Source organism: Xenopus tropicalis, chromosome 5, assembly GCF_000004195.4.
Source record: "Xenopus tropicalis strain Nigerian chromosome 5, UCB_Xtro_10.0, whole genome shotgun sequence".
NCBI lineage: Eukaryota > Metazoa > Chordata > Amphibia > Anura > Pipidae > Xenopus > Xenopus tropicalis.
In genome coordinates, this window is record NC_030681.2 from 74,762,817 (window position 1) to 74,781,047 (window position 18,231).

Sequence of the window (18,231 nt, forward strand, 5' to 3'; positions counted from 1 at the left end):
ACAATAGAGCTGGTTGACTTCTGTTCCAGTGGCTGCCCTTTTATTTGTTGGTAAATTTTTTTGTTAAAACTTTGCATAATCCCTTTGGTTTCCTGATTAACCCTTGCTTTGCAAACACGTATTACATGGCTTTTCTTTTTGCAGTAATGACAGATAGCATTCTTAAAAGGGCATGCAGAGCGTCTATGCTGACCACCACATCCAATACATGGTGTAAATGGTGATGCAATTGTTGCAAAATAGTCTTTTGGTTTGTTGTTTAGAAAATTAATGTCATCTCCCTGTTTGGAGGTTATGGTGTGCACACTGGTTGCTGTATAATGAATTTCCTTAGTGTGTAAAAGTGCAGTTTCTGTAGCCAAGGCCTTCTCCTGTGCAGCTGCAAGTGTCAGGTTAGGCTCAGCAAGAAGCCGGCGCAGCAAGGCCTCATTCTGAATACCACAGACGAATTGATCTCTCAGCATATCATTTAGGAACTCTCCAAACTGGCAATGCTCTGCTATGTGCCGTAATTCTGCAATATAGGTAGAAATTATTTCAGCTGATCTTTGGTTTCTTTTGTGGAAGTGATCTCTGTAAAATGACAGATGGTGTCAGGGTTATCCATAGTGTTTGCTTCTAGGAGGTAGGAAAGTCTCTCTGCATATGAGTCCCAAGAAGCAGGGTCACTTACATCAAATTCCTCCATGTGTCCCAGGACAGCCATGTCTGCAGTGGATCTGAAGTTTGTCCTGTGAGTTCTCTATTCTGCACTTTTCCTATTTTGCTGCTTTGTCCAGACAGCAGTGTTCTAATCCTTGTTGCCACAAAAAAAGTGTTGGGTTCAGAGTGGCGTTGTGCAGGACTCAATGGTAATGCTTTAACAACTTATTTATTAGAGCTCCAACATGGCCAACTACATACAGACATTTGCAAGTAGGAAGTGTCTCTAACCATAGAGAACAAGAAGAAAGTCAAGCTAGATAACACATTGTAGCTGAGTTAATATTTATGCATACAGCTCCCTCTAGTGGTACACAACAAAATTTTACATGAGGTTAGATATAAAAACCATTTATAAGTTTATATTAGGTTGCTTTTGCTTTTAGCTTGGGACCCGGATAATGAAATTTGGATTTCCATGCTTTCAGTCTACAAAAAAAATGATTTAAACATTAAAAACCCAATAGGATTGTTTTGCCCCTAATAAAGATAAATTCCATCATAGTTAAGATCAATTACAGTGTAATATTCTATAATTACAGTGAAATTATTTGATTAAAATAGAGTCTATGGGAGATGGCCTTCACGTAATTTAAAGCTTTCCGGATAATGGGTTTCCAGAAAACAGATCCCATACCTGTACCTATAGTGCAGAACTAAAGCTTTCTAAATTCTAAGTGTATATAAAGGGATGCGTAAAAGGCCAAATTTATGTGGCAAAAAGTCACATGATTTTCAGGATTCATATTCGGTTCGGCCAGGACCATGGATTCGACCAAATCCAAATCCTGCTGAAAAAGGCTGAATCTTGGCCGAATCCCGAACCAAATCCTGGATTATGATATAATAAATTAAAGAGTTGCTGTAAGATAACACATTACATTTATTGATAATCCTTTTATTTAGACACTTTTACATCTTTTTCGCATTCGGTGAACAAAACAAAGCTGTTTTGCCTGATACTGAGATCTGGAGATTTCAGGAACATGATAATCAACTGCACATTTAACTTTGGAAAAGGACTGTATACTTTCCAGGTATTTTTCTCTTTTGTTGTTGTCTTTTTTAAAAAATATAATGTAGCATGTGGGTATCAGATGACTGCCCAATACACCATAGTTGGATGCCAATATGGCCACCATTTCCACTGCAGGAAGATACATGCCATTGGTGGTCACATAAACTGGTATAAATGCAAACCATACAAAGAGGTAAATGAGCATGCTGAATGTAATACAACGACTTTCATTGTATTTATCAGGCAAATTCCGACCTCTGTAAGCTAAGACAAAACAAACAAAAGCAAGGAAGCCAATATACCCCAACATTATTGCATATCCAATGGTGGATCCCTCATCACACTGAACTATGAGTGTCTGGGGAATGAGGACAATATTCTTGATACAGGGACCTCGCAGTAAAAGCCACAAAGTGCAAATACAAACTTGAAAAGCGGTCAATACAATAACCACTATGGCTGGTTGATAGGTTATCCTTATACTGTGCTGAAATTTGTTCCCCATCTCAAAGGCCAGCACAATGCGAAAAGATTTTATTAGGATGCAGGATACACAAAGAGTAAAACTAACACCAAAAAGTGGCTGTCTGATCTTGCAAGATACATTTCTTGGCTCGCCAATAAATAATATAGAGTTAGCAAAGCTGATTAGTAGGGAGAAATTCATAACACAGATGTAAATACCACCTGCTGCTTTAACTGCTGGACTTGCAACATGTTGTAAAAATCCTATTCCCACAATTACCACTATTACAAAACCAATTAATGCAAAACCACAAAGAACAACTGCAAAGGGGTTTGTCCACTCCAAATATTCAATTGTCCTATTTTCACAATATGCACTTCCTTTATTAGACCACTGATCATAAGGACACTTCTTGCACTCCGTCATATCTATAAAAAAACATACATTGTGAAATTATTGTTTGTAAAGTGTAGTGCAACCAATCAGAAGTGTGATGTTTGCACTTAAAAAAGAACACATGGGATATTTTATTAAGAGGAAACTGTTTTGCATGCTCCAATCCAGAATTATTTCAACACAAAGATATTTTGTGCCCAAGAAATTAATGTGTTTATTCCCCAAAAAGAGATGCTGCTTATTTTGTAAGCTAAGAATGATGGCAGACATGGAGCTTAGTCCATAAATTTCCTCTACCATCGAAAACTAATCTCCTGAAAATGCTTTCCAACCAGCAATAATGTGAATTAATGGTGGGAAAACATACACGTCGCTTCGGTTTTCTCAAGTAGTTTCCTCAAGTAGTTTCCTCGCGAGGCAACTGGGGTAAATCTGAAGTTGAAGTGTCATGTAGGTTTTTACTTTTTTTTTATAGCCTGTGGGAAAGCATTTTAGGAGATTAGTTGCCCATGGTAGGGCAGATTCTTCGCAGGTGACTAATCTTCATATTTGCCATAGCCCTTAAAGACTAAACCCAAAAATCAATGGTACATGTATATTTGTCAGAAACCCCCTGTCCTGTTGCTAACCTCCTTCCCTGGGCTGGTACCTGTCTCCAGTACTTTGGGAAAGTGAATAGAGTCACTAAAGGGTGCCTAACAGTTTAGCACCCCCAGGGATTTTGCATTTGGCACTCCTAAAATTTATTGTAAAGGTGAATAACCATTTTAGGCTGATAATGGTAGGCTCAGAATCAGCAATCAACAGGCCTCTGCTTAGGTGTATGTCTGCATCTGCCCCAACGCAGTGGACAGACAGTGTAATTTTTTCATTGATTTTGAATTCTTGCCTATAACATAATATGACTGAGGGACAGGGTCAGACTGGGTCCACAGGGAAAAATCCCAGTGGGCCCCACTTCCCCAGGACCACTACCTGCCTTAAGAAGTAGATTGTGAGGAGGCGAGGGGTGAAGGCCTCCGCAGCTGAGGTGGACGCTAATCTTTTAGCCCAGGCTGGAGTGACCCTATTATAAAAAAAACACAATGCAGCCCAGTTTCCTCAGATAGTGGCAAGAGAGTTGCATTAGCATATTTCCTGAAGTCCCTTGTGGTGCCCTGAGTTTGGTCCATGCTCAATACAGTACAGCCTGAACCCGTACTGCCAGGAGCTACAGAAAAGATAGCATTGCCACACTGTAAAGGAAATTACCCTGGGACAGAAATGCTAGTGTTGCGAATGTACTCCCACAGCACTGAGAATAATGCCCTAAATCCCAAAAGCTAAAATTAAAAAATGTTTTACCAGAACATGCAGATTACACTTACCATAAGATTCTGAATAGTAGCCCTCGGCACAATCACTACAGTTATAGCAGCAGTGTACATCTGAGTGGATTTTATACTGCCCGGGAATGCATGGCTTTGTACACAAGGAACTAGGTGCCTGAGCAATAACAAATGAGAGAGATGTATGATGAAGATAGCCTGTTAATCAGTTCTATAAGTTTTACTGAAACAGTAACGAAACAGGCAACAGCTTTTATTAAACAGACAATATGATAATAGATAAATACACACAAACAGCAAGTTAAAAAGCAACAATTTACCAATAACATGAATATACATGTTATAACCCCCACTGGAATGCTTGCCAAGAGACTACCAACCATCAGTTCCTGCCATGCCGGCCAACTTCCCCAGCAGCATCAGGTGGGCAAATGAGAGCAGGCAAACCATAATCCGCCATCCTCGTGTGACCCTTGTCTGTCTATGTAATAGTTACACCCCTGCTTCACAGTAAATTATTTGTGAGTTTGTATAATAGAAGTTATACAAAATACCTTCATCAGGCTTAACTTTTTGTCCTAGCAAAATCTACCTACCTGCTAGTCAATCTATTGTGTAGCACATACCAGGAATGTGGCCAAAAAATTTTGTACTATTTGCTTATGTTCATGGGTGACCCCAGAAAACTAATTTTTGGGGGGCACCAAGATTTCTTATGGTGGCCCATCATGTGGGACCTATTTTCCAGAATGCTCTAAACCTGGAGTTTTCCCCATGTTCAAAATGGAAAAATGGAGTCAATGGGAAATGGCCTTCCCGTAATTCTGAGCTTTCTGGTTAATGGGATTCTAGGTAACGGATCCCATAAATGGACTTGTCTTTCAAGTACACAATAAAAATCTGTAAAGGTATGGGATCTGTTATCCAGAATGCTTTTCCACATAAGTCTTTTTCTATAATTTGAATCAAAATTACTGGTCTACTAAAAAACATGTAAACATTAAATAAGTCCCAATAGCTTTGTTTTGCTATCAATATAAATTTATGCAGCTTAGATAAAAGGTACTGTTTTATTAAAGAAAAGGAAATCATTCTTTTAACCCTTTCACTGCCAGCCATTTTGGACAAAGCGGAAGTTCTACTGCCAGACAGTTTTTGAACATTTTGCACTGTTTCACTTTAGGTGCCTTTCCTTTGGGGGACTTTTAGTTTACCCAGGAAAACAATATATAGTTTTTTTCAAGACAACCTAAGCTTTCAAAATATGGTAGAGTAATTCCAATTCTATAACAAGATATAGGCTTCTAGATGTCTAAAAAATGAAAAAAAAAATATATATTTTCCATAAAATAAACACATATACCAGAAACAAAAATTATTTTATGAATGAAAATACAACTGATTTGGAAAGTCACATGTCTCCTGAATGTGCAAATACCAAATATATATAGTTTTATGGAGATTTCTCACTTGTATAGGTCAAAAACTCCCAGCAGTACATTACCAAATTTCCAAAGCACTGCTCCAGAAAGCTACATACTTTAGATTTTAAGGCCAAAACTTCCACTAACAGAAGGTTTATCCCAGAAAATTATACATTTTTAGAAAGAACAGATTCTGGGGAATCCAGAATAGGAAGAACTGTCTGTCTACTCCAAAGTACCAAGTTGCAATGTTTTCCTAAAGTTAATGGTTATTATCAAAATTTGTGAATTTTTTTTTAAAAATTGCTTTAAAGCTTAGTCTATAGTATCTTATCTCCTACAGGTCATAAAGTAATCAGATAAAACACCCTAAATATGAACAGTTTGATGCCCAATATGTATAGGTTTAGCTAAGTATGTTGCATGTAGGGGCCCCAATGTGAACATACCCCCATATGATCTATCATTTCTGTAATTTCAGCCTTTCACCCTTACCTAATTCATAAACACATGGCAGTTTTATGTTGGATAGAAGCTGCAGAATGTAGTGTGACCCCTGAAAACCATATATTTTTTGGAAAGTACACATTCTGAAAAATCCAACATGGGTAAAGAGTCCTTTCTACACCAAAGTACCAATCTGCAAAGCTTTCCTAAAGTTAGTGGTTTCTATGACATTTCAGAAAATTGCCTACAAATGTTGCAATTTGCCGCATTTATCTTACAGAATATCTTGTATACAAAGGCAAATCACCCCAAGTACGAACACCAGAGGTCTACTGAACAGTTTGATGCCCAATATGCGAAGATATACCAAAGTCTGTGGTGTGAACTAAGCCTGCTTTTGCACACAGAGCCCCCTGACAGCGTATTATGTGCTGTAACACCCCCTAACTACACATTCTGACAAATCCTTTCAACACCAAAGTACCAATCAGCAAACCTTTCCTAAAGTTAGTGGTTTCTATGACATTTCAGAAAATCGCCTAAAAATGTTGAAATTTGCCGCTTTTATCTCACACAATTTCTTGCATATGTAAGCTTATGGTAAGTTAGCCCTTCTATTACCACAAACCACATCGTTTTCTACCCAGGATGAGACTGAATCCTTCAGGGGTGGACCCTCGCTTGATATGGAAGCCAGGTAGATATGTGTTGTATTTCTCAATAAATGGGCGCCAGTGGTTCTTAACCTTGAAACCATGAACTGTTACTTACACAGTCACTTAGGAGTAATTACAGCATAGAATAGGTAGGAAGTAGCATCTCACAGCATAGGCAGTACTTAGAAGGAATAGTCACAATAACCCTTTAGCTGCAGGGCACAATGGGTTAACTCCCAGCTTTCAGGTATATGCTTCCAGTGGAACCTGGGTGTCTACTGAACAGTTTGATGTCCTATATGCCTAGATTTACCAAACTATGTGGTGTACAGGGGCACCCAAATAAAAATAGTGCATATGAATTTCACATTCATATGAATGTCACAATGGACGAGGGATGCACGGAAATCAGGATTCGGCCAAGATTTTACCTTTTTCAGCAGGATTCAGATTCGGCTTTTGGTCAAATTATGATGCGGTTTAGTATTCAGCCAAATCTTTTACAAAAGGACTCAGGGTTCGGCCAAAAAATTAAATAATGGGAAAGTAAACACCCAGTTGGTTGTGCCATTACATATAGAGGTAATTAATATGAATCATGTGTGATATGTAGTGCTAAGTTAAATTTTTCACCCATAGACCCCAATATATTTAGCATGAAAAAAAAATAATCGGAGAAAAGGTTGCTGCGAAAAACTGCCTATTGGGGGTCATTTATAAACACTGACAAATTTGCCTGTGGGCAGTAACCCGTAGCAACCAATCAAATTGTTGCATTCATTGTTTCACCTGCAGCTGGCAGAAAATAGCCAATCACTGATTGGTTGCTATGGGTTAAATCCCATTGACTTTACTGTATTTAGTGAATTAGCCATTTTGCAAATTTTCCTTCAGTTTTGCTAATTTTCCAGCAAACCAAAGTGGGACAGATTTGCTCATCACTAGTGACATGTAATTGTGATGGCATTTTTGTATGATATTTAATTATTCACTTTTTCCTACGCAGCTCCCCCTCTATCCATTTTTAATCTTGTGTGGCATAATGCAGGCTGCACTAGATCCAAACAGCTGTATGCAGGTCTCTGCGCTCCAAAATGACACATGGAGGTGTGTGGCTATTTGCACAATGCCCTACACAATGGGCAAAGTGCAAAAAATGCAGATTATAGCCTTTTTTTGCACTTTTCACACTGTGTGGGGCATTGTAAATGACCCCTTATAGTTTTTCCCTATGTTTCTCTCCAAAATGACTTTAAAATTGATGTTGTTATTTCTTAGAAATGTGTGCTGGGTAATCTCTGGGCTTCTATTTAAATAAAGATTTGCCCTCCCTCCTGTGAACAAGGCAGTGTGAAAATGGAATATTTTTAAATAGCCTGCAAATTTAAAAACATTTAAATTTTAGGGCTAGGAGGGAATACGTTTTTACCAACAGAACAAAGAGGATAAAAATGAAAGAATAGTAGCCCTTTAATTTATTATGTAATTTATTATTTAACAATTTCTAATTAAACAATCTATCTCCCAGTTTATATCATTATAACCAAATTAATAAAGTGATTTATTTAAACATTTTTAATCTTTACCTTTTTATCTTCTGTATTCCAGATGATAAGGGATTTATTCAAATAAATAGAGCCATTACTTAGCTCATAATTTCCAACAACATGAAATTCCATGGACCCATTAACTGTATACCATGAAACTACGTCGTAGCCAATATTGGCATTTCCATCATCAGTAAAAAATATCTTCTCATCATAGTCATAGAACTCTATCTTTTTAAGTTCTTTTAGCAGCTGCAAGGGAAACACATATAGATTTAAAACAATCCATTGAGCAAGGTTGCAAGATTCTTATAGTAACAGAGCATTTACATTTTAATGACTAAAATTATTAGAGAAGCTGAATATAAAGATACATAATAAAAAGTAACAACAACAATAAAATTGTAACCTTGTGGGACAACAGATTTTTGGCTAGTAGGGTCAGTGACCCCCCCATTTGAAAGCTGGTAATAGTCAGAAAAAGCAGTTGGAAGGTTGCTAAGAATTAGCAATTCTATAACATTCTAAATGTTAAAGGTAACTTAACATTGATCAGTGATCTACCTCTTAAATATCTAGTTACTTCAGTGATGTTATACACCATCCCTCAGATTTTGCAATATGTATTTTTTTAATTTGGTCCTTAGAACAGCCTTATTTTCTATGTGTGTGTATATACAGTATATATATATTAACCTTACTGCAGTATATACTGATCACATGTCCTATTTTAGTCTCTCTGGAAAGCTTCTTTCTAGATTAGAGGTGTGTATGCATATAGCACTGACAAAATTGTCAATACACTAATTGTATTGTATAACTATTTTTTATGTTAATAAATGGGTATTCATTTAAAAAACTGTTAAGTGCAAAGTAGGCAGGCCAGGTTAGGAAAGATCTGGCAGCGGCATGCTACCTGCTGGCCACATTTGTACCGGGGACTGGATAGAAGTTTTATGAAGCTGTTTAAAGGAGAAGGAAAGGCTAATAAAGAGTTAATCTCAAGCTGCAGGCATACCTTTAGTTGTTTCAATAGTGCCCTTAAGTCTCCCCATACTTCACCTGTTTAGAAGATCAGAAGCCAAACAGGAAAAAAAAACGCTGAGCAGTGTAGAGAAGATTCCCATAATGCATCGCTTCCAGACTTGGCAACTTGTTACTGTAGGCGGCGCATGCGCACACAGCAGGAGCGTCCGGTTGCCATGGCGACGCAATGTTAGAGAACTCTGTGACATGCAGGTGGGGGGAGCGGGGGGGCAGGTGCGGCGAGCGGCGGAAAATTTGTGGCAGGAGTGAGAGCGGGGGGTTGTGGCAGGAGCGGTGAGCTTGGGGGGGGTTTGTGGCAGGAGCGGGGAGGCTTTGTGGCAGGAGCGGGGAGCCGAGGGGGGGATGGCTTTTCAGCCCATACAGACATGCTGGACAAGATGGCGGCGCCGTTCACTGAAACAAGTATGTAAGTTCTAGAATGTGTATCTCTGTAAATCTTTCATTAGGCAAGCCAAGAATATAGCGTTTTTACACAGCAATAGTAGTACTATTTAATAGTGTGCTTAATAGGTTTTGACTTTCCTTCTCCTTTAAGTCTCTGACCCGCCCAGTTCCCAATGGGGGAGGGATTTGCGAGCAGTCAAAATGATGCTTTATGTCAATGTTATTAATAGGAAAAAAATAACTTAATAATGGAAGACCACTCTTTTTTTCAGAAAAGTGCTAAACCTAAACATGGCATCTACTTAGACCAGCAACACTGGAAAAAAAAAGCAATCAACTTCTCTGCAAAAGTATATTCCTATAGTTCCTATATATAGTTCCTATATATATTCCTATAGTATACATTTAAATTAACTTTTAATATGATGCTGACAATTTGCAATTGATCTTTATTTTTTATGGTTTTTCAGTTATTTAGATTTTCGGTCTGCAGCTCTCCATTTGGTATTTTAGCATCTCTCTTGTTGCTAGGGTCCTATTTACCCTAGTGACCAGGCAGTGGTTTGAATTAGATTAGAGATGGGAATATGAATTGTAGAGGGCCTGTATAGAAAGATAAGAAATAAAAAGTAACAATAATAATAAAACTGTAGCCTCACAGAGCAATAGTTCTTGGCTGCCAAGGACAGTGACCCCAATTTGAAAGCTGGAAAGAGGCAGAAGAGGAAAGCAAATAATTCAAAAAATATGAAAAACAAATAATGAAAACCAATTGCAAAGTTGCTAGGAATAGAACATTCTGTAACATATTAAAACTTAAAGTTGAACCACCCCTTTAATAGAGGCAGAGGTGACATAGATATAGTTAGACTTGATAAAGGACCCTTCATGGTCCAAAACATGGTGAAATACATTACTTCATTACTACATTAGACTCCATTACCTTTAACTACATTTTTATGATTAAATACTATGAGATTCTCATACATTTAAAAGGCTAAGAACTGCATTTAAAAACAAGTTCAGCGGCCAGTGGTGACTGCATGTAAAATTAGCTTTCCTTAAATCATTTGCTGGAATTTACCTGCCATGGAGCAAATGTCATGTTGTGATTGCAAATTCCATTAGAGCATAATATATTGTTTAGTGCTTTTGCTATTGCGGTAACTGATAAGTAAGCACTGTAAGTTCCGTCTAACTCTATATTCTTATCCAAGTAATCGTCACTTGCCAGGGCAATATTTTCTGTGCTGCAAGCCAAAGGGGACTTGAATTTGAGAGACTGTGATTTAGTGCAGTTGCGTGGTGATGCCTTTAAGCAGTGTTTATATTCCTTGTACTCATCTGTACATTCAAAACGCAGCCGTTTGTACTCTTCTATGAAAACATTTGTTGCATTAGGTCCAACAGTCAGGTTCCGCAGATAGATTCTGAACCCCGGCACTTCTATGTTTTTAAAGGAAAGGCCAAGAATATTTCCAACACTGTCAATATCTGGCATTGCAGCCACCTCTCGGGATGTAGACCAGTAATCAGTAGCAATCCATAATCTAGTAATGTTCTTCTTAATAATTTCATTAAATAGTTCCATAACAACTGGCACTTTTAAAGCCAGAATTACAACTTCAGCAGGAGACTGCTTTATTGTATCAGTTACAGTTTTTATGGCTACATGTACCCCAGGCTTGCTTATATCTGCCGGAAGCTTCTCCTTAAAGGCGGTACACACATACTTGCTGTCAAACTGCATTGATAGACTTTCCAAAACAGAGCGTCCATAATCATCGTCACTTGAAATTATACCCACATAGGACCATTTAAATATCCTTATTAGTTTAGCAAGGGCTTTAGTCATATGCACATCACTTGGAACAGTTCGCAGGAATGATGGAAACCTTCGTTTGTCACTTAAGATTGCAGCAGTCGAACCATAACTGATCTGTGTATAAAAAAATGTAATATAGATGGTATATGTATGAATGCCTACTAAGTGGGGCAATAAATTGAGTTCTTTTTATCATTATGTGCATAGTTATCTATACCGTAGCTCTTTTCTGTTCATGAAGATAATCATTCGAGAAGAAACACTAACAACATGTTAACAAATATAAGAAATATAAAGGGTTGGATAAAATATCAACGGCCGTGAAGAGTACTTTTCAGTGGTGGAGTCTGACCCTAGTAGAAAAACAATACTTTTAATATGAGGATGAATGTAAATGGATCAAATAGTAACTACTAAATTTAGCCTCAGGATGCCAGGTATTAATAAGAGGCACAATAAAAAGACAAATAATTTAAAAGTCATTTTAGCTATACAGATATCGAAAGGCATTATTGTAAAAGCCTGGCCTTTAATGCCACTGCTCTCCAGTACGGGATCCGATAATCAAAAACCCATTACCCAAAAAGCTCCAAATTACAGCCTGGCCATCTCCCACAGACTCCATTTAATAGAATTATTTGATTTAAAAGTATTTCCTTTTTCTCTGTATTCTGTATTTTCCAAGTATTCAGGCACATATATGGGTTTGTCATCAACTTTCCTACTGACTAAAGAACTTCAGAGAATAGAGGTACTGAGGAGAGAATGAAGGAATATATATGTTTATTGCTGTAGGAAGGTTGCACTTGTGCTGCTAACCTTTGTTCTTATCTTCAAATACTTACCTGAGGCACAAGCTGGAAACCAAGCAGTCGTGCAACTGCAACAGAGACTTCAGAATAGCCTGCACCAACAACTGCTTTCACTAGTGGCAGAAGATCTGTAACATTGCACATTCCATGTAATATTTCATATGCTAACTCTTCATATCCAGTGAATCTAATTGTTTCTTGAAGACCTCTGGATGCATCTCCACAGGTGTCGTAAATTTCATAACCCAATTTGATACCAGGTAAGAGATTGAAACTGTTTATTCTTTCGATAGCATGGACCATCCCAAGGGATCTCAAAAAGCCTCGCAAATCAAACCTAAAGCACAAATAATCATTAAAGTACATACATATACATTAAAAAGCTATGTCACTGTCAATCATTTTTTGGAATAGAACATTATTCTTTTTAGGATTACTCTACAGAGTATTTTTTAAAAAATAATCTAAATTCATAAAATGTGCATATCTAAATAGACTGTACCACACAGTGGAGAGCTACAGGGATCTCATAAAATGTGAAAACCTAGGGAGGGACTATGGTTGTATTCATTTAGTGCCTATAAAGCCAAGGGATTTGTTTATTTTGTATTTTTAGAAATGAACTGTTGGCTGTTGGCTTTACCTCATAAAATCTATATGTAAATTACCCTAGTTAAAAACAGTCCACTGCCTCTCTGTTAACTTTCAATGACTTACAGTTTTTAAAATACATGAATTTGTGTGCGCTCTATAACTAAGCTGTGAGGAACATTTTTTCTTCAGTCTTTTTTATCCCTTACAATGTGCAAAGCACTAGAAATTGAATATACGTTCTTCCCTTTGCAGTGGAATACAACTGTCTTACCAATCACTAACTAGTGCAAGTGGAGCTGCATACTTATATGCCTAGCCTGCTGTAAAACACTATAGTCCTCAAACCATGCTCCCTCCATCCTCAAACTACGGCCCACTCTCGATGCCTGCTCCCTGCTACGGGTTAAACTACTGCCCGCTCCTGCACCCTCCTGCTCCCTGCTGTCCTCCCACTCCACGCTTCATCCTCCCTCTCCCAGCTCCCCCACTCCGTCCTCTCTCTCCCAGCTCCCCACTACATTGGGAGGCCGGATCCAACCCGCGGGCTGTAGTTTGAGGATCCCTGATCTATCAGAACAAATATGCATTCTTCTCAAACTTCCCCCTAACAAACCTTCAATCTGGCTCCTCTGTCCAATGCTCAACTCTGCAGTTTGGAAATGACACCGCTCTAGGATATTCCATGAAAATGCAAATTTTAGGAGAGAGTTCATTATCTACCTAAGTTTCCTTCTGATCTGTGAACAAACAATAAGAGACCCTCCTCACTCTAAAGTCTGCATCCAAGAAGAAAATACCATAAGAACTTATGCAAACACAAATGCTCACAGAACTGCAGATCAGTAAATTAATAAAAACAGGCATACAATGAGCCAGATTCAATTCAGTCTGAAAAAGTTATATAATAGTTTATCTCGTGAAAACTTATGAATGAGATTCAATTTTCGGTTAAAATTTTTCTCCCATATACTTTAATTGTTTTCACATGACGAACAGTGAGATAATTTCTTCTGAACTGAATTGCATTTTAAATTGAATCTTGTCCTTAAGTTTTCACATGATAAACCATTTTCTCGCTGAATTGAATCTGGCCCAATGTTGGAGAAATAATAAATCTGCAGAGCATCAGTTAGCCTTTTGGGCAGCTTTGTTATTATATTTGCAAATTATATTTGAGATGACAGGTGCACCTTGTGGAAACAGAATTTTGTCAGAATCATGTGTAATTTAGGTGTGGTCTTACAAAGGTCATACCAATGAGTGTACTATTTATTTTTTTTAAAATCCTCTGTTGGTAAGTCACGTAAAATCTGCAATATTTATATTAAACCATGAGACATACTTTACTGAAATATGTTTTGCTTGCTAGTTAAATAATGACATGACAAATGGAAAATTTCCCTTAGCAAAGTAACCCATAACAAATAATGAGATTTGCTTTCAGTTTAGTCCCCAGGAGTACAGTGTTTGAACAGTTGACATACAAAACAAAACATAAAGGGAAATAAAACCTCTATTAAAGTTTTTACATCAGACACCCTTTTTATCTATAAAGCCATGAACCTGAAACTTATTTTATCAAGGATCCATAGTGATGCATAATTTGGCTACCTCTGGCACCTTAGCAAAAAACATATGTGGGACACACAACACCCTACAAGCAATCTGTGGTCCCCTGGAACCATCCTACGTCTCCCCTGGAACCACAGGTTTTGATCAACCCATTTCAAAACATAATTTTGTTGTCAAGCAGTTTATCAAAACACACAGTACTCTGTGACCTCTATTACTCTGGCACAGAGGGTATCATGTTCATTTGGAACATTAGCTTGGCAGAGCTAAACACAGCACCTTCTGCTCCACTTTGCTCCATCTGGCACAGCTAGTGCATTCAATCTTTAACATACAATGCTCAGATGCTGAAAAACAGAACACCCAGTACAGTCAGCCAGAAAAACTACTAAAAGATCACACTTGAAATAATTATTTTATAAATGCTTGTGAAGATAATTGGCTGTGTTTGTCCTTTTGTGTCAAATCTAAATGACAGTATCAGTAAGAAGACAATAACATTAGCATAACCTATTAAACTGTGAGCTTTTTTGGGCAGGGTCTTCTTTTATCATTTATTGGCTGTTCTTGTATGTAATCTATATGTTGAATGTATTCCCAGCACTTCAGAATATGTTGGCACTTTATATAAATAAGTATTATTTGTCTTATTATTATTATTGTTATTAATAATAATAATAATAATAATAATACCAATTCTCTGTTCACATGAAAAAGCATCTAGAAGTCCTTCAGTTGTAGAAGTACATAGCAAGGACAGCATGGACCTTGCAATGCTACAATATAATATTACCTGCTTTACCTGATAATTAAAATAAATGAAATGCAAACTTACCCTGTGCAGATAAGCTCAGACGGCTCAGTACAGATCGCTAAATCGGATATCTCTTTATGTATAGGAAAGAGTCCTCCTATCATTATATCCCCTTGAAGTCTGGCATATAAATCATTTGGGCTGTTGATTGGTATTGCTGAGTCCAGAATGAAGCAACACAGGAAGCACAGAGGCCTTATGACACCAAACATCTTGCAGCTAAGACTCTTCTACAACAGGTCCTGCTGTAATCCTATTCATTAGACTGTCTTAACTTCCATTGAATCTATTAGTCTTGCACAATAGAACAGAAGAGTGTGCTTTTGAGAATAAACAAGGTGTGCCTGACATATGTAGAATGTTTCTCTCAGACATCTTCCCTGAGGCTGTGAGGATCCAACAGAAGCAACTCAAACTAATCTTTTCTGTAAATATTCACACTGTCATTTTACTGGTACACTTGACCCTTGGCAAAACAACTAAAATTATCACTTACTGTACACATGTTGTGATGAGGAATATATGGTAGTAATACCCAGGGTCCAGGGTCAGTGACAACCTTTAGAAAGAGAAAAGAAAGCTGGACAGATGCAGAAGAAGAAGGCAAATAATTCAAAAACCATAGAAAAAAAATTAATACATAATGAAAAGTTGCCATTCTATAACATACTAGGAGGGTGAACAACCCCATTAAAGATGCAGTGAAGGGACAATTTACAACTCTGTTCAAAATGGACTCAAAATATGATTTGTACTGAAAAATGGATTTTTCTTGATCCCGTTTTCTATCTGCTTACTCCATGGGAATAAAAATTTGGAATAAAAAAACATGATCAAATGGCATGTCACACTAACAGGCAGAAACCTTTCCAACATAAGAACTCCTTATAAGCTTATGATAAAGTGATCATCGCCATTCAGCAATGGTTATGTCCTGCAAGAATAGCACTTGCTACCCCCCAAAATAATTATAAACAGTCATTATATTGCCTTACTGCATTACCCACTGCAGATTAATTTCCATTCACATGAATACCAGTGCCACAGAAAATTATTTACACATAAACATGTGCTGATATATTTTCGAATAATAATCATGGGTGACCCATGTCACAGCATAATGCTCACTGCCACAAGTAAAGGCAATCAAAGCATTGAGTGTGCCATAGGGGCCGATTCACTAACGATCGAAAAAACGAGTGCTATTTATAGCATGTGTTAAAAATATCACTTCTTATTTTACTTTATTTGCAAGTTAACATTCAATTCACTAAAAGGACACTTGTCTGAATTAAGAAGCAATGTTCTTGGCGTTATTTATCTGGCAATGAGCCATTTTAAGCGTTAACAACCTTATGAAATACAGAAGTAATAACCATCACTGATTGATTTGTATTTATTCAGAAAAGGAGCTTTTAGACACATTATATAAATTATCCCCCAATATCAAATTACTAGTCTACATACGTTATATATCACAAATGTCCAGCAAATGTCAAGACATACAGTACAAAATGTGACTTACCCAGAAGCGTATTTATATTAATGATCATTTTGCTTGTAGCTGCTAGATTTTCAAAACAAACATCACCTGCTAACCTTAATAGCAGAAACAAGGGCTAGCCTAAGGCATACACAGCACTTTTATAGACAGCCCTTTTACTTGTTATATTGCAATCTGCTGAGTCAAGGTTACCAAAGGTTGAAATAGCAAGATTGATTGCCAGTTCTTCCTTTAGCTTATAAAGAGTTAATCTGAGGGGTCACCGGTAAGGCTTGTGAACAAAAGGACACACAAGGCTTTGCTTATTGTTACTGAAATTTAACAGTATGATGCAAGGTAGCATTGATATTGCCATAATGCTAACAATTTTAAATAATAGTCTAGTTTAGACAAGGGTAAGACTATTGCAGGGTTTACAATCTTTACCAGCTACTTCCTTATATGATATTGATCTGTAGTGGTCACATGACCTAGTTCCTTTGCTAATTTGTTAATCACTCCACAAAAAAAATCATCAAATCCACGGGGAAGTGCCAGCATGCACAAACAATTGAGTGGGTGGGAGGGGGACCTACAATGCAGTACCATAAACTAGAACCCCCAAAACAGGCCCCCTTGTAACTACTGTTGTATGGTAGTTTTGCTGCTATTGCTCCAAGTCTCAGAAAACTTGGAGGTGCTGTTTTAACTGCGTATTACCTTTATATCTGCACCTTCTACACTGTCAAGTGACTGAACTCTTAATTCCATGGTTACTATTACTGCATTGCAGCAGTGTGGCCTTTGGTTCATCTCAGACCAGGACATTATTGGCATGGAGTTTGTATGTTTTCTCTGTACATGAGTGGGTAACTTATTGTTTCCTTAAACAATGAATAAACATACAGAAATCTCCTGATGATTTTCACTAATTCTGAGGCAAATTAGATTTTAAGCTTCACTAGGACTGAGGTATAAATAACTGATAATAATGTCTGTTACTTAGGCTGATGACATATGGGTTCTTATGTCAGCTGGTTAAAACTGCCCAACACCATCCCTTCCACCTCCCATTCAGTGCTGGAATTAGGGAGGGATGCAGGGAGATGCCATCCCTGTACTTCTTTATTTGTAATATATAACCCCTCAGTGGGATGCTAGAGATTTCAATCCCTGCACTTTTTTATTAAAATACCAGAGCTCTCTTTTGCTCCACTTCACTTCTGCATGCAAATAAAATGGAAAAGTTAAAAAGTGCAAGGAAAATGAACATAAAGAAGATAAAGGGGGAGAAAAGATTGCTGGGAGAGAAGGAGAGAAGAGGTAGAGAATTGTTGGAAGGGGGTTATAGAGAACAGGTGAGAAGAAGAGAGAAGTAGAGGAAACAAAAATAAAAAAGAAAATGATTGTAGAGAACGAAAGTAAAAGATTAGCAAACTAAGTGAGAATGGTGAGAGGATGATAAATATTAAAGGAGATGGAAAGGTAAAATCACTGGGGGGCCAAATGTTAGGCACCCCCCCTGTTAGGAAAAAAACGCACCAGCCCAGGGTAGCTGTGAACGAATGATGCTCTTCCTTCTCTCGCCTATCTTCGGAATCCTGAAGGAAGAGGATCACTCTCTTGCAGCTACTCTGGTCTGGTGCGGTTTTCTCCTAACAGGAGCACAAGTCCAGGGTGTAAGGTAAGCGATTACAATCACAGTGATTGTACCTT

At 37.6% G+C, this 18,231-nt stretch overlaps 1 protein-coding gene across 1 annotated transcript; it reads right to left on the reverse strand.

Annotated features, from left to right (window-relative positions):
* Window positions 1-1,274: 1,274 nt before the first annotated feature.
* On the reverse strand, window positions 1,275-15,367 carry gprc6a (G protein-coupled receptor class C group 6 member A). Its single transcript, XM_031902709.1, has 7 exons — window positions 15,054-15,367; window positions 12,086-12,389; window positions 10,500-11,354; window positions 8,901-8,946; window positions 8,024-8,292; window positions 3,950-4,067; window positions 1,275-2,614 (listed from the first exon to the last, which is right to left on the reverse strand). Exons 1-7 carry the CDS (start codon window positions 15,242-15,244, stop codon window positions 1,605-1,607), a joined length of 2,793 nt encoding a protein of 930 aa, XP_031758569.1. The 5' UTR covers window positions 15,245-15,367; the 3' UTR covers window positions 1,275-1,604.
* Window positions 15,368-18,231: the final 2,864 nt, after the last annotated feature.